Source organism: Cydia amplana, chromosome 6 (assembly GCF_948474715.1).
Source record: "Cydia amplana chromosome 6, ilCydAmpl1.1, whole genome shotgun sequence".
Classification (NCBI taxonomy): Eukaryota; Metazoa; Arthropoda; class Insecta; order Lepidoptera; family Tortricidae; genus Cydia; species Cydia amplana.
Window position 1 is genome coordinate 3,107,674 of NC_086074.1, and position 16,081 is coordinate 3,123,754.

General features: G+C 42.0%; 2 protein-coding genes across 2 annotated transcripts in view; one reads left to right on the top strand and one right to left on the bottom strand.

Moving 5' to 3' along the window:
* The window catches only part of LOC134649117 (hemocytin), a 126,209-nt gene that overhangs the window by 102,050 nt on the left and 8,078 nt on the right, over positions 1–16,081 (top strand). The window contains exons 69-77 of the mRNA XM_063503833.1: positions 343–472; positions 986–1,072; positions 1,770–1,929; positions 3,177–3,284; positions 4,136–4,351; positions 5,422–5,519; positions 7,036–7,239; positions 8,204–8,323; positions 15,069–15,227. Coding sequence (XP_063359903.1) covers positions 343–472; positions 986–1,072; positions 1,770–1,929; positions 3,177–3,284; positions 4,136–4,351; positions 5,422–5,519; positions 7,036–7,239; positions 8,204–8,323; positions 15,069–15,227 — 1,282 coding nt within the window. The remainder of the gene's footprint in view (positions 1–342; positions 473–985; positions 1,073–1,769; positions 1,930–3,176; positions 3,285–4,135; positions 4,352–5,421; positions 5,520–7,035; positions 7,240–8,203; positions 8,324–15,068; positions 15,228–16,081) is intronic.
* On the bottom strand, positions 8,501–13,004 carry LOC134648704 (uncharacterized). Its single transcript, XM_063503214.1, has 2 exons — positions 12,402–13,004; positions 8,501–8,717 (listed from the first exon to the last, which is right to left on the bottom strand). The coding sequence occupies exons 1-2, from the start codon at positions 12,533–12,535 to the stop codon at positions 8,534–8,536; spliced, it is 318 nt and encodes a 105-aa protein (XP_063359284.1). The 5' UTR covers positions 12,536–13,004; the 3' UTR covers positions 8,501–8,533.

The window sequence follows — 16,081 nt, forward strand, 5'->3', positions numbered from 1 at the left end:
TTTTGGAGTATCCTTCTAGATGGATTGCAAACCAATGCTAAGGGGCTATTCATAAATTACGTCATTTCAAATTGGGGGGGGGGGGGGGTCTGGACATCGGATGATGGTAGCAAGACGTAGGAGGAAACGGGGTCATTTGAAGCATGATTTTTGGATGATTTTAGGGGGGAAAAATCGTCAAAAATAGATGACGTAATTTATGGACAGCCCCTAAGAGGACCATCTCCCCTGTGACGAAATTCCGTCCCAGGCGGTGTAATATCTTACACCATAAATCGTCTGCAATAGACGCTAAGGCCAATGATGAACGTACTGAAACACATACTTAAACATTTTTTTCAGCCAAGCACCGTTCGTGTACCGCCCGTGTGTGGACTGCGAGCGGACCTGCGAAAATCATGACGAATATAAGAAAGATCCCAAGAAATGCGACAAGAAACCAGTGGAGGGCTGCTTCTGTCCAGAAGGAAAAGTAAATTGACGTTCTAGTTTTACGATATCTGCCTTATCTTTGCCAAACACGAGGGGAATTCATACCGTTGCGATTTCTGACAAAGAGTCTTAATATTACAGCGAGAAACGAAATAATGTCCTCTGAAATGAAAGCTTTTTACTTATTTCGATCAGGATAAAAGAGCGTTTCTTTTATTTTTTGGCATTTTTATATATTGTGACCTTTTTTGCCACTTTTGTGTCATTTCTAGTCAGGATCGCGAGCCCTTTTCATCCGTAGGTATAGAACAAAAAAATTGTCCTAAAATTTCCATACATTTTTCAAACTTTATTTTTTGTCACCGCCATACAAAGTACATGGGGAAATGGTAACACAATAGGAAAAAAACTCAGGAACATTTTTTTATCCCATTAGGATCGAAAGAGCTCGCGAGTCTGAGTAGAAATAACACAAAAGTGGTACCTCGCAAAAGAAACGCTCAACATATTCTAGGCAAATCATTCAATACATATTTCTGATTGATGTTATCAGGTTCGAGTGGAGAACAGTTGCATAGAGCCAACGAAATGTTTCCCTTGCGATGCCAACAAGGAACACTACGCGGGTGATGAGTGGCAAGTAAGTAAATAGAAAATTGTGTTGGTCATAAAACAAAACATTTTGGGACAACACACAGACAAGACATCCTCCAGACTGAGCATAGTAGCGCTACCCACCACTACGCCACAAATATACGGTAGTTTTACTCCATCTTCGAGTCAAAGTGTCTTTGTGTGACGTCCGTATTGAACGGACCAATCACGGCACGCACTCGCTCACCTCGTCCCCCGCACCCCAGTATTTTTGGCAGCATCGGTTTCATGAAATAATTCCTCTATACTCCGTCTAGAGGATTCCTAGTCTATGGGACAACATTACGGCGACTGTTTCTCGCAACAGTCATCTACTACTAAGCTAAATGTTTCTAATATAAAAATGGGATTGTGTTACTTTATCACCTAATTCCTGTGCCCGCCTTCAGTCAAAGATCAGCTCGATTGTAGGTATTGCTTATAATATTTCGTTGTCACTGGTTTTTCATAAGATTGAGTGCAATCGAGCGCCAAATAAAAGCTTGTAAAAATAGGTAAAAGTTAACCTCCTAAAACCCTGCGTACAAATTTTTGCACATATTTCAAAAAGTATTTTGAACTTTCATTGAGTAACTAAGGGTTCCATATTCAAAAACAAAACAAATGCTTCTGGGTCAACAGCTCGTTTCTTTTTCTACATCGAAGTCATTTTAGAAATAACTTTAATTAATTTGTATTCTCAGGAAGACGCATGCAGTAAATGCACGTGCAGCAAGCTGGAGGGCGAGCGCGTCGCGCACGTGTCGTGCACGAAAATGACGTGCTCCGTGCCCGTGTGCGCGCAGGGCGAAGAATTACTGACCACACCAAGGCCGGGCGCTTGCTGTTCTGAATACTTATGCGGTGAGTGATCCAATTGACCGTTAGATGGCGCTGTAGTGAGCGACGGGGACGCTACAACGCGCTAACGGTGTGTCGACGTAGAATGTACGCATAAGTAGCTCGCATAGCTGTGTCGTGCACGAAAATGACGTGCTCCGTGCCCGTGTGCGCGCAGGGCGAAGAATTACTGACCACACCGAGGCCGGGCGCTTGTTGTTCGGAATACTTATGCGGTGAGTGATCAAATTGACCGTTAGATGGCGCTAGAGTTAGCGACGGGGACGCTACCTCGCGCTAACGGTGTGTCGACGTAGAATGTATGCATAAGTAGCTCGCATAGCATAGCATAGAAAATGACGTGCTCCGTGCCCGTGTGCGCGTAGGGAGAGGAATTACTGACCACACCAAGGCCGGGCGCTTGCTGTTCTGAATACTTATGCGGTGAGTGATCAAATTGACCGTTAGATGGCGCTGTAGTGAGCGACGGGGACGCTACATCGCGCTAACATTGTGTCGACGTAGAATGTATGCATAAGTAGCTCGCATAGCTGTGTCGTGCACGAAAATGACGTGCTCCGTGCCCGTGTGCGCGCAAGGCGAAGAACTGCTTACCACACCACGACCTGGCGCTTGCTGTCTGGAATACTTGTGCGGTGAGATTACACAATTTTCCGTTAGGTGGCACTGTAGATGGCAACGCAATTGCTACAACGCGCTAATGGTGTGTTGACGTCTAATAGAACGCTCATTGTGTAGTGCGCATAAGTTAGCTTCGTGCCCGTGTGCAAGGGGAGGAACTTGTTCTTGCCACATCATAACCTGGCGCTTGCTGTCCGGAGTACTTTTGTGGCGAGTTTACCCGATTGTCCGTTAGATGGCGCCGTAGCGTGTGAATCGATTGATACATAGCGCTAACAGCGTCTCTGCATATATTTCACTGTTAAGGTGACAGTCCATTTCCAACCGCAGCTGCACTACTGTTCATTTTACTATGGAAATTGACAGTAACAGCGACGCGTTCAGTACCAGTAGTGCAGCTACGGTCAGAAATGGAATGTTACCCTTAATCTTTTGTTTTGATTTACAGATGCATTTGTTCCATCCCACAAGCCAGAGCGCCTACCGCGAACCACGTTCGACGTGTTGCCTCTCTGTCGCACTTGTAAATTCGTACGTAAGTGTGACAGGGAGGTAACACTTCGAACGTGGTTCGCGGTAGGCCCTCAGGTGTATAATCTGTGTTTTAAAATTTGTATTGTTCTTTACAGTACAAAAACCGCAAGCATTGTGTGACGAGCCTAAGAAGATGGAATGTGGATACGGACAAATACTTAAACAGAAAACTACGCCTAGCGGATGCAAGGAGTTTGCCTGTGGTATGTTGTCTTATAAACTGCGAGACATAGATCGAATATTATTATTTTTCCTCTTTAAAATTATGTAAAAATCTTCAGTTTGGGCATAGAGAAATAAAGACAAGAGTGCTCACTCCATACATCAGTTCAGACTATTAATTTCAGTGTCTACATCTAGCATCGAGTAGCGGAACTATCAGTACTGCTACTTGACAATAGATGTAGCAACGACCGGAAAGTCTTATCTCAACAGCATAAGACTTTCCGGTCGGTGCTACCATCTATTGTCAAGTAGCAGTACTGATAGTTCCGCTACTCGATGCTAGATGCTAATAGTCCTTTTGTTACTAAAACTGATGTATGGAGTGAGCACTCTAGGTATGTATTTTTTTCTCTATGGTTTGGGATGGAAAACTGATCTACGTAATCCAAATACAAATAATATATAATAAGGGTATTTTTTAATATCGGTCAGAGGTCATAGAGAGTACCTACCTATATAAATAAGTAGGTACCATTAAGATTTCTACTGTAGATATTTATCCTAGAAACTAAATTGGGATCATAAGTTTCGTTGAGCAAGATATTTTGCAGGTTATATGTACATAATTAGGAATAAGAATAGAATAAGAATAAATTCGTTTATTCATGTCAAACTAAAACTACATTTTATACTAACGTATTACAAAAAGTATATTTAAAACAAAAATTATAGTTTACCACGAAATGGTCCCGCCTCAGCATAATGCTAACCCGAAAGTCAGCGCTGGTCTTCCGGCGAGACCATTTGTGGGCCACGAACGCAACCGTACCGAAAGTTCCAAGACATAATTATTTTTAAACAACAGGTTGAAATACTTTTTTGTTTTCAGAATGTAAGCCTGCCAGCGAATGCGAGCACATCCCAACCGACAGCGAGGTGGAAATCATGCCGGGCATGCAACGCGTCATCGACAATTCCGGCTGTTGTCCGAGAGCACAACTGCTGTGTCGGCCGGACACGTGCCCCGCGCCCGTGTCGTGTCCGCCGCATCACACGCGTCGTGCCGTTAATATCACCGGCGGTTGCTGTCCGGATTATAAATGCGGTAAGTACTAAGCTTAACATTAGTTGAAGCTGACAGACAGTATTTTAAAGCGCTTACTGAGAGTTGAGTAAGCTGCTATTTACACATTTTCATTTTAGAGAGCAATGATTGTAATTTTTTGCAATTTAGGTACTGATACTTAATGCTCCATTTTGTAGTTGAATTTACGAGTTAGAGTGATCTAGGATAATGAGTGAGTTAGAGTGAGTCAGACATATTACTAAGAAAGCGTGCAACCCATCATCGACAATTCCGGCTGTTGTCCGAGAGCACAACTGCTGTGTCGGCCGGACACGTGCCCCGCGCCCGTGTCGTGTCCGCCGCATCACACGCGTCGTGTCGTTAATATCACGGGCGGTTGCTGTCCGGATTATAAATGTGGTAAGTTATTCGGTGAAACATGGACATCGTTTTTTAGGTTTTTTGGGACTTTTTTTGCAAAGCGGGCTATCGACGTCTCAGTAGATATACACTCCCGGCCAAAAGTATAGAAACAATAAGCTTGTATTACAGTAGAAAAATGTGTTTTTTTTTAAGCCATGGATTGTATACTACACATTGACAATTTAATTTAAAAAATTGTTAAAATAATAATACAACATTATAAAAGTAAAATACTCAAATGCTGGCTATGATAGTAGCCAGTTAAACATTTTGTTAAAATGTATGTGTTAATTTAAAGGGTATTATAACATTTTCCTATTTACATATTTACTTTTTAATAATACATAGTTTAGGATGTTTTGACATTTATCCTGTATTTTTTGTTCTACAAAGAAAACAACCTTGATTCCATACTTTTGGCCTTGGATGTACCTGTGGATTATACATATATGTATGATTATGTATGTAGGTATAGCGCTTATCGCGCAACACGACAAGATTTTTTTTGTCAAGAAACATTTCATAAACATACAACATATTTCATGAGCATGAACTGTGGTTATAAAAGTTAAAGGATTCAATTTCATGTAATTTTAAAATGTTTCAAAGTGAAAGGCGAAAGAATCAGCAGGGCAAGTGCTAACCCCACTGCCAAAAGAGGGTTTTAATGTGATATCTTTCCACAGAACTGCCCGCCGACAAATGCTTGGTGACTCTAGAGTGGGAGGCGGCGCCCAAAGGCGGGGAAAAGGCACGTTCTACACCTCAAACTATGCTGAAAGATGTAAGTTTAAGTTATCGCATTCCAAAATATTCTTACTAGAGTCTGGCTAGCAAAAAATTGTTGACAGATATTTCTATGATTAAAAAAAAAAGATAAAAGTCGGTTGTCAATTTATGTTATTCATTCAAATTGTTTGCGGTTTATAAGGGATTTATTTTAAATAATATTAATAATGTCTATACTGAGTGAGGTCCGCAAACTATTATTTAAGCTCGTAAATAATTACGACAATGTGCGAAGTCGACGTGTTGCGTTTTATAACGAAAAACTGCAATGTTTACAAGTCCTAAATAAATGTAAACAAATTAGGAGGTTGGTGCTCTATAAATATTTTGATACTTAGCATTTAGCATATTTGGCATAGTACTTATGTAATTTTTTTGGTGATGGATTAATATTACGGTATTATCGAGCTAGGTCTTATTTACGCCTTGTTACAATGGTATATGGTGAGAAAGTGTAAACATGTGTTTATCGTTGACTGTACTTTACATAGTAGTAGAAATGATGTGAGTTGACTTTGAGTGCACGTCAACGTATATAACTTATATCCTAGATACCTTACGTGTGCACAGAAAATCAAAAATATTTTCTAGTATCATAACTATAATTCCTACTACACAAAGTGTGACCAGCCCAAGATTTTTTGAATTTCCCGCCAAACATTTGTGTAATATTTCAGAAGCCAGACTCTATATTCCGAAAGACTTGGAAGCTACTCGTAAACTAAGTGCAGTTAGAATATTAATTCGACAGAGTAATGAATGAATGAACGAAAATGAATGAAAATATTTATTTCTGGCAACTATTGGCCCATAGATAAATACCTTAAAACTAGTCACACTAATATGGAAGAGTGATAGCTATTCGATGGCGAAGTGCAAGCGATTGTCACCTTGGCTAGGCCGCTTTCGTTTTGTTCGCTACGGAGCGTTAGCGATTGGCATGTTGTCTACGGGCCCGTCACTGTTGCACTAATATGGAAGAGTGACAGAGAGACACAAAGCGTTTCGTTGTCGTAGCGCAATCGATTGTCACCATGGCTAGGCCGGTTGATAGACTAAAATTAGTACATTACTGCAGAGGCCGTAAGGGATCGCAAGGATCGCAAGTATGTCCTAACAAATCTGTAATATGCACCTTCTAGACACATCACATATAGCTTCTATCTGACAAAGAGCAACCGGCCGCCCGTATTTCTAGCGAGGACCGATTTACTCACCAAATGATACAACATGTCGCAAAAGTATGCTTACAGAGAGAGTGGTCGTTGGTTGTATGTAATATTTCCTCTGTCAGTCTCTTTCTCTGACAGTTAGTGAGCAAATTTAAAAAGTTAGAGCAGCGGACAATAATGTACGTTTCATACTAACTCCCTATATTACTTCTTGGCCTAGGTGAAGAAGTAATGGAAGGAGCCATAAATGAGCAACTTCATGTCTTCATTTCGTGACATTAACGCATACATTTCGGAGTGTGTTTGAGAAAAAAGGTTTTACCGAGTCAAACTTTCCAGCTGGAGTCAGTGTGGCTGGACGGGCCGTGCCGCTCGTGCCGCTGCTCGGCGTCCCGCTCGGGCGCCGCGCCGCGCTGCGCCGCCACGGAGTGCCCCGCGCTGGGCGCCGGCGACCAGTTCGTGCTGGAGCCGCGCCCCGTGCCCTTCGCGTGCTGCCCCGCCGCCGCGCAGGTCGCGTGTCGGGCCGGTGACACTGTCTACAGGGTGAGTATTAGTCGACAACGATTTTGATAGCACACGCAGTGCAAGTGTTATTTGTAAGTCATAATTCGTCGTCTCTGGAATTCACTCCCTCTCAATATAAGACAAGCCCCGAGCAAGTTATCTTTCAAGCGGTTGCTACATAAGTATCTGCTGAAACAAGAGTTCGAGTAGCGTTCATCATTATATTATATATTATGAGTATGTATGAAATATGTAGTAGTATATTAATTAAATATATATATATTCTAGTGTTTTTATTTGTGTATTCTACATGTACTTTATCAAAATTATTAATTGTTTAGTTGTTTACTAAGTTCTAATAAATAAATTCCTTTTTCTCCTTGCACCAATTTTACATGTCTCTGTTTGGCCCGATGGTTGACTGGTAGAGAATGCCATTAGGCATTAAGTCCGCCATTTGTACATTATTTTTGTGTATTGTGCAAAAAAAGTTAAGCGTGTAAGTTTAAATAAATAAATAATTTCATAGAAGTTTGACGTTTAAAATAACACTTGCCCTGCGTGTGCTATCAAGATCGTTGCAGACTTATCTTAATCTAACTCTAACTACATAGACGTCGCATTAAAGTGTATTTACAACAGCTGTACTCTAATGAATGGAAAACCAAGCACCTTGCTATTTTGATGGTGAAATATAGCAAATAATTTCTATACAGTTTAACTATTACAGAATGAAATGGTATACTCCCAGAAAACGTAGTATCGGCCCAAAGTGTCAATGAGTTTAAGAATAAATTAGATAAGCACAATGCAAATTCTACTCAACACTGAAAACTCTGTTGATGACATACAGGCATTATCAGTTATTTCAACTGCCTGCTTTACAAATAATAATAATAATTTATTTGACAAGTATTATAAACACGACGACACCGTGTGTATGACTATTCGTCAACTACCCTCCCCAGGCGGTAAATTCTAATATACTTATGTTTTCCTACAGGTGGGCGAAAACTGGACGAATCCCCACGACGTATGCGAATCATATCAGTGCGTACAAGTGGAAGATGGGAAACTAGAGAAGGTCACAACCGTGCAGACCTGCCCTACAGATTGCGAACCGGTGAGATGATTTCAACATTGCAAATCGACAGGTCCTGTATTTTATAAACATGTGGATTGATCTTTGTGCACAACATACTGGTATTTAATATTTAAATGGTGCCTGTTAGGGTCCTACTGGGACGTAGAAATAAATCGCGGACTGTATCAAAATAGGCTGGTTTATTCCGCCTTAATTACAGCAAGAAATCCCGGCCAAACAATTATAAAATTATATTCGGTATTCGTCCGTTGCCGGTGAAGTAGGTAAAGGCAAGTGAGTGTGCCGCGCGTCGCTCGCGGCTTGCCGCGATGACGTCGCGTGCTGCCCGCCGCCCGCGCGTCTCCTCCCGTGCGTATATCCAGTACTTAACATGCTGCCCGGGTTGAAGTATGTGGAGGAAGACTTCAAAAATCTGGAAGGGGACAGATGTTATTAAACGCTCTCCTTATGGTGCCTCTCCTCGTCCTTATTTCCGCAACCCTACTGATTCCGTCGTTGCCTGGGTACAACTGGATTACGCGCCCTAAGGACCACACTAAGGGTGGAAGTGCTCGATCTTTTATTAAGACCAGCGATCCGAGCTTGAGTTCTTTGTTTGAGGATTGCCACTTCAGCTTCTGTTGCAGCAGGCCGACGTACTCAACCGAGAATCGGGTCCAGAAGTGCTGCCGGATGTGCTGGATTCGTTTGAATCGTTCCAGACGATTGATGTTCACATCAGACACTTGTGGCTGAGGTATAGACATAAGTGAGCGGCCAATTAAAAAGTGAGAAGGAGTTAGAGCTGAAAAATCGGAGGGATCAGTGGAGAATGGTGTGAGGGGACGACTGTTTAACGCTGCTTCTATTTCAGTGAGGCAAGTCGCCATTTCCTCATAAGTGAAGTGAGTAGTTTGTAGCAGTCGCTTAAGATGATGCTTTGTGGAGCGAACGGCCGCTTCCGCCAGACCGTTGAAGTGAGGAGTATATGCCGGTACAAATTTAAATTCGATGCCCTCCTGCGCTACCTGACCTTCAAGATCTGACTCCATAAGGAGCTGTGCCAATTCATTACAAGCGCCAACGAAATTAGTCCCATTGTCACTTGTAATGGTCAATGGTAACCCACGACGAGAGACAAAACGCTTTAAAGCGGCAATGTACGCCTCACTAGAGAGAGCCGTGACGAGCTCGATGTGACAGGCTTTGGTCGAGTTGCAGATAAAGATTGCCAAGAAGGATTTTATAAGCTTGCATCCTCTACCTTTTCGATCTGCTATCAACACTGGCCCCGCGTAGTCGACACAACAATGTAGAAAAGGGAACTCTAAATCAGTTCGTGATGCAGGTAACTGGCCCATGATGGGTTGAACTGTGTCATGTTTGAAGCGTAAACAACGTACACATTTGTTTACGGTGTTTTTTGCAAGATTTGTGCCACCTAATGGCCAATAAGTTTGTTTGATAGTTCCTAGAAGGAGTCGAGGTGGCGCATGTAAATGTTTGATATGAAAATGTCTAAATAGGATTTTCGTTAAATGATGTTTGCTACATAGAAGAATTGGGTGCTTAGTGTTGTAGCAATAAGGAGAATTATCAAGCCTACCACCGACTCGCATGATATCATTTGTATCTAAGAAAGGCGTTAATGAAATTAAACGGTTTTTGTTAGGTAGGCTTTCAAAACAGCATATTCCTCAGGGAACATTTCCAACTGTGCCTTTTGAGTTATTAAATTTAACGAATCTTGAAGTTCTTGGACTGAAAGATGACCAGTTAATTTGTTGTTCTGATTTTTACAATTATGAATAAATCTTAGTAAATACGCTGTTATGTTTTGTAGATTAGTTAACCTTGATTTGTTCTCGATTAATTTAGAAATGCAATCAGTACTACGATCATCGACAAGCGCCAAAGAACAAGTAATCAACTCAGGTAGATCGTGCTTCATGTGAGTGTTAGGCATTTTTGGCCATTGAGATTCTGCTTCCAACAGAAATGTTGGACCTGACCACCACAAGGATGAACCGCTGATTTGGTCAGCCTTCACCCCACGAGAAACAAGATCCGCCGGATTGTCCTTCGACGGTACGTAGCTCCACGTGTGACCTTCAGTGCTTTCTTGGATTTCGTGAACCCTATTACGAACAAAGCTTTTAAGATTGGTTGGTGGTGTACTTAGCCACCCCAGAACAATGGTGGAGTCACACCAGAATCTACGTTCATTGAAATGGAGAGTCAATGAGCTTACCACTTTGTTACACAGCCTTGCAGCCATCAAAGCCCCACACAATTCAAGTCGAGGTATTGTGGTTGGCTTAATTGGGACTATTTTGCTCTTTGATGTCAAAAGATGTACTTGTACCTGACCTGACCTATCAATTGAACGAATATATAGACAGGCACCGTACGCACGCTCTGAAGCGTCTGAAAAGACATGAATTTCATGGCTCACTGAGTTATCAGCAATTACCCAGCGAGGTACCATCAAATAGTTAAGAAGAGGCAAAGTGTTAACAAACGATAACCACATTTCCTTGATTTCCTGCGAGACCTCTTGATCCCATGAGCTCTTTTCAATCCAAAGCCTCTGCATCACAATTTTTGCCTCGACAATGCAAGGGTTAACTAGGCCTAATGGGTCGAATATTTGGCTGATGACTGATAAAATATGACGTTTTGTGACTTCTTCATTAAGTTGAATGTTGATAGAATATGACATAATATCAGAGTCACAAATCCAGTTTAAACCTAAAGTTTTTGAAGAACTATTATTTTCAGTATTTGAAATGTCCAAAATATTATTCGAGTATGTACTTGTTATTTGACTGAAATTTTCTTAAATTGAATTGCGCTGATTTTAAAGTAGATATGACACCCTTGCACAGCCTAATTGTATCTTCAATGGTCGATGAGCCGCTTAAATAATCATCAACATAGAAATCCCGCTGAATCGATTCTTTAACATCGCTATCGATGGCATTAGATGCCAATGAAACCAAACACTTCGTTGCTAGGTACGGCGCCGAAGCTTGCCCAAAGCTGACGGTATTAAGAGTGTAGGTTTTTAAGGGCTGTGAGGAATCACATCTCCAAATTATTTGTTGAAGAGAGCGTTGAGAAGGGTTAAGATCAATCGCCCTATACATTTTCTCGACATCACCAGTTACGATATACTTGTGCTGTCGGAAACGAAGCAAAATGGAGTAAAGGTCCTCCTGGACAGTTGGTCCGACCATTTGAATCTGGTTAAGAGACACGCCGGTGCTTGAAGGTGCTGACGCGTCAAAAACTGTACGCAGCTTTGTGGTTTGGCTCGATTCGCGAAGCACACCATGATGAGGAAGGTAATAATTGACCTTGGATTGAAGACAGCCAGCTGAAGACTCTTTGTTCTCAGTCATATGACCTAAACGCTCGTATTCCCGCATGAAGTCGATATATCTTTCCCTAAAAATCGGCTCTCGAGTAAACTTACGCTCTAAGGACAGAAAGCGGCACTTTGCCCTTTGAAACGAGTCGCCTAAGACAGCAGGATCTTCCTTTAGCGGCATCGTGACGATAAACCGGCCATCCTCGCTGCGAGTAGTAGTGCGGTAGAAATTTTCCTCACAGGCGCGTTCCTCTGGTGACAAAGAGTGCTTGGCTGCAACCGTGTCTAACTCCCAAAAACGACTTAAGTCTGGGTTGGGCTCCGCATGCGCAAAATTACAGATTGGAGCAGAAGACGGTGACTTAAGATGGGCGAGATCCCTGACCACCAGCCAACCCAGCTTTGTTTCAAACAACTTCGGTAAGTTTTTACCTAATTCAATGGAATTGTGACCTAAGACGGACCAAAATACATCGGCCCCTACTAAAATGTCTATTGCTGACGGTACGTTAAATGAAGGGTCAGCCAAAAAGATTCCTTTTGGAAGAGAAATATGGTCTATATTAAAGTGAGCAGCCGGAACTGGTTCTGTAATTTCTTTTAAAACGTAAAAGTTCAAGGTAAAGCTGTAATCCTCATAACACGACATTACATTAAGGCTGCAAGACTGTGTAAGCTGTGATCTCTTTTTATCGACACCTGTCAACGTGGAGACCACACTACGCCGCGACAAACCCAGCTTACCGCAGAGTGATTCTGTTACGAAGTGGCAGGAACTTCCGTTGTCCAGAAGCAGCCGGGCCGTATGCACGTTGCCCGCGCCGTCGCGCACCTTCACGATCGCTGTGGACATCAAAGCATGCGGCGCAGTAGTACATTGCGGTACATCGTGGCTTGATTCCGCGAAGTGACAAACAGGGGAAGCCGTGGGCTCAGAATGAGCCACGGGCTCATGCAAGTGTAACAGCGTGTTATGCCTTTGTTTGCAATATTTACATGGCACAAGGTTGCAACTTTTTTCTAAGTGCCCAGGCCGTAAACAATTAAGACAGACCTTTGATTCTTTAGCCTTTTGAATACGACTTTCTATAGGAAGGGCTCTGAATGTTTCACAGTTAAAGAGAAAATGAGTTTGATTGCATACCGGACATGTAAATAGTTTTTTATGTTGTTTGTTGAATGTTTTGTTTGTGTTTTTTTTGTTAAATGAACTATTATTGTTATTAGTATCTATACATAGGTTGGTAGTATTTTTATTTTCCGTTTTGTAATTTTTACCTTTACTTTCTTGCAAAGTCTCCAGTAAGTCTGCTCTGTTGCTAAGGAAAGTAATAAATACTTCCAAAGATGGAGGATCAGTGAGTTTATTCCTATGCTCCTCCCAAGCCCTATGCGTCACACTATCCAATTTTTCCGACATCATATGAATAATTAACGTGTCCCAATGTTGAGTTGGTTCATCTAAAGTAGAAAGTGCACGCAGGTTTTTGTTAGTAACGTCTATAAGACGTCTAATTGACGCACAAGATTCGTTGCTCATTTGCTCAACGTTAAAAAGTTCCTTGACGTGATTATTCACAAGCAACCTTTTATTATCGTACCTACTGCACAATAATTTCCACGCAGACGTGTAATTCTCATATCTAAAATCTAAGTTATCTATGACAAGTAAGGCACTACCCTTCAAAGACGCGCGAAGATAATGTAACTTATTAATATTATCCATATCCTGTCTGGAATGTATCAATGAGATAAATGTATCCCTAAACTCAAGCCAGTGCTGATAGTGACCTTGAAAAGTAGGCAAATCTATTTTTGGCAACCTAACACAATTAGATTTATGACCACCTGCCTGAGCATCCTCGAAACTCGCCACGGATCCCTCACGCGCAGCGTCCAAGGTCGCGGAGTGCAGCGGACGCGCGCCGAGCAGGTTGCGCGCCCCTGCCACCAGCTCGTGGTACTTCGTTTCAAATTCCTCGCGTTCTGAATCCGCGGTTTCCGAAAGCATCTCGATCTCGTCCTGTAATTTGTCGAAGGCGGCGTATAAGGCATCGAATTTATTAAATCTGCTTTCTAAATCTAAAAGTTGTACTATGCTAGGCTTTGTTACAGTGCCAAATTCGTCTAAATAATTACTAAAAATTGTCATTTTGCCTTTTATACAACTACGTTTCCTAACAAGTTGTTTAAGGGTCTCTGCGGCCGTCATGGTAACAGAATAAGCGATAAACTGATGTTCTAATGACCCAGATTAAATAAATATTTATGCGTATGAAGTTAAGATATAGCGTAAGCAACCTTATTGCAATGCTAATTAAGGAAAAAAGAAATGCAAACAACCGTACTGAGCTAGTTGCCACCCGGCGATAAGAAGCGAGCGAACTGCGTTGTAAGCAAATTCCTGTTAGTCGGGTGCTATGTGACTTGTAATTGCAATTTAGCAAATTAAAGATTATAAACACAAGAAATGACAGCAAAATAAGAATGCGGCTCAATTACAAACTACACTTATGATGAAATACGAAAACACTCACTAAAACTGCTTGCAATTTAATATTTTAAATTTAATTTATATGGAAAAGGAAGGTTTTTATAAGGGAAAAATATGGAACGAACTCACGTATGTCTATAAACGTCCACCAGTGACTCGTGATAAAATATGTTAACTTCCTTTGTTCTCCAGATGACTCGCACTTTCGATGGGTCCAAAGTCCGTTGCAATGCAAATTTCCGAATAGCTTCTTTTTCTCTGGCGTGCGCGGTTGCTAGGCGGAGTACCCGTTGAGACGAAGATCATGAAGAGTCTTCACCAGGTATCTTCTACAGCTGAAGACCACGTCTGAAGCGCCCGGAGATTTTTGAAGTCGGTTGACCGTTATCTTCGCGAATTAAGACGGTGAGAATCCTAAAGGACCAATGTTAGGGTCCTACTGGGACGTAGAAATAAATCGCGGACTGTATCAAAATAGGCTGGTTTATTCCGCCTTAATTACAGCAAGAAATCCCGGCCAAACAATTATAAAATTATATTCGGTATTCGTCCGTTGCCGGTGAAGTAGGTAAAGGCAAGTGAGTGTGCCGCGCGTCGCTCGCGGCTTGCCGCGATGACGTCGCGTGCTGCCCGCCGCCCGCGCGTCTCCTCCCGTGCGTATATCCAGTACTTAACAGTGCCGTTATCCTGGTCACGGCACCATTTTATGATTAAAACCAGAGTTTTTTTCAAAGAAAGATTATCTCGCGCGTAAAATACTGTTGCAGCGCACTCGTTTTGATTCTGAAGGTATTTTTTATTTACTTCTGGGCCAACGACTATTTTTACAAGCTACTCCGGATAATTTTAGTCTTATTTTCAATGTTTATTTGCAAAACCTGATGTTTTAACCAACAATGTCTCTCCCAATATCCCAGGGTTGGAAGTACTTCCCCGCCGAGCCGTCAAGCGGACAGTGTTGCGGCAAGTGCAAGCCGGTAGCTTGCGTGTGTACTGGCGTCGAACGGCCCATCGGTGCGACGTGGCAGTCCCCGGACCTGTGTACTAACTACACGTGTGTGTTGGCTGACGGCAACGTAAGTATTATTACAAGACCAACAATGTTTAACCCAGGGTTGGAAGTACTTCCCCGCCGAGCCGTCAAGCGGACAGTGTTGCGGCAAGTGTAAGCCGGTAGCTTGCGTGTGTACTGGCGTCGAACGGCCCATCGGTGCGACGTGGCAGTCCCCGGACCTGTGTACTAACTACACGTGTGTGTTGGCTGACGGCAACGTAAGTATTACGTACAACATAAATAAAATGTCCAAGCTTACCCCATCATAAACTAGCGACCCATCCTGGCTTCGCACGGTTTACACAAAACCTTAACAAATTATTGAAAGGTGAAAACCGCATGAAAATCCATAGACAGACGCGGCGGGGGACTTTTTTTATAAGGTGTAGTCATGATAAATTCTTATTAGAATGCTATATTCATCAAAATCTAAATTCCAGCGAAGTCAGATTAAATATCAAATTTGTATGCCAGTTTGTAGGCCCAATGTGGAGATCCTATGTACTTACATATTGTAAATAGTTTTTCTCAAAAATGGACGGCAAAGTCGACGTTTTAAAAAATAGGTCGCGAAGTACGTAGTTTATGGTAATTCAAAAATTAAAAACATTGCAGTCTCGATTTCGGCAAAATCAAAGCAAATCTTTTTAATGGTTTTACTTTTTCTGTGAAAATTAGAACGTTGTTTCTGTAAAACATTTCTATTTCTTGCACCATTTTTGAGAAAAGCACTATATATGACTCGGCTGGAAGGCTAATTGCTGGCTTCGAATTCAATTAAACGGACTCCCAAGGTCGTCCGTTTATAACGAATCCTCAGCCAGCAAGTAGCTACTTCGGAACCTCGACAATAATGTACTATTAACACCTCTTTGT

Excerpts from the sequence above, each read along its gene's own strand:
- LOC134648704 (XM_063503214.1), bottom strand. The coding sequence starts at position 12,535 with ATGTACTACTGCGCCGCATGCTTTGATGTCCACAGCGATCGTGAAGGT. Across the intron at positions 8,718-12,401 it reads CGTAACAGAATCACTCTGCG|ATTTTTGAAGTCTTCCTCCA; the intron begins GTAAGCTGGGTT and ends GTCCCCTTCCAG.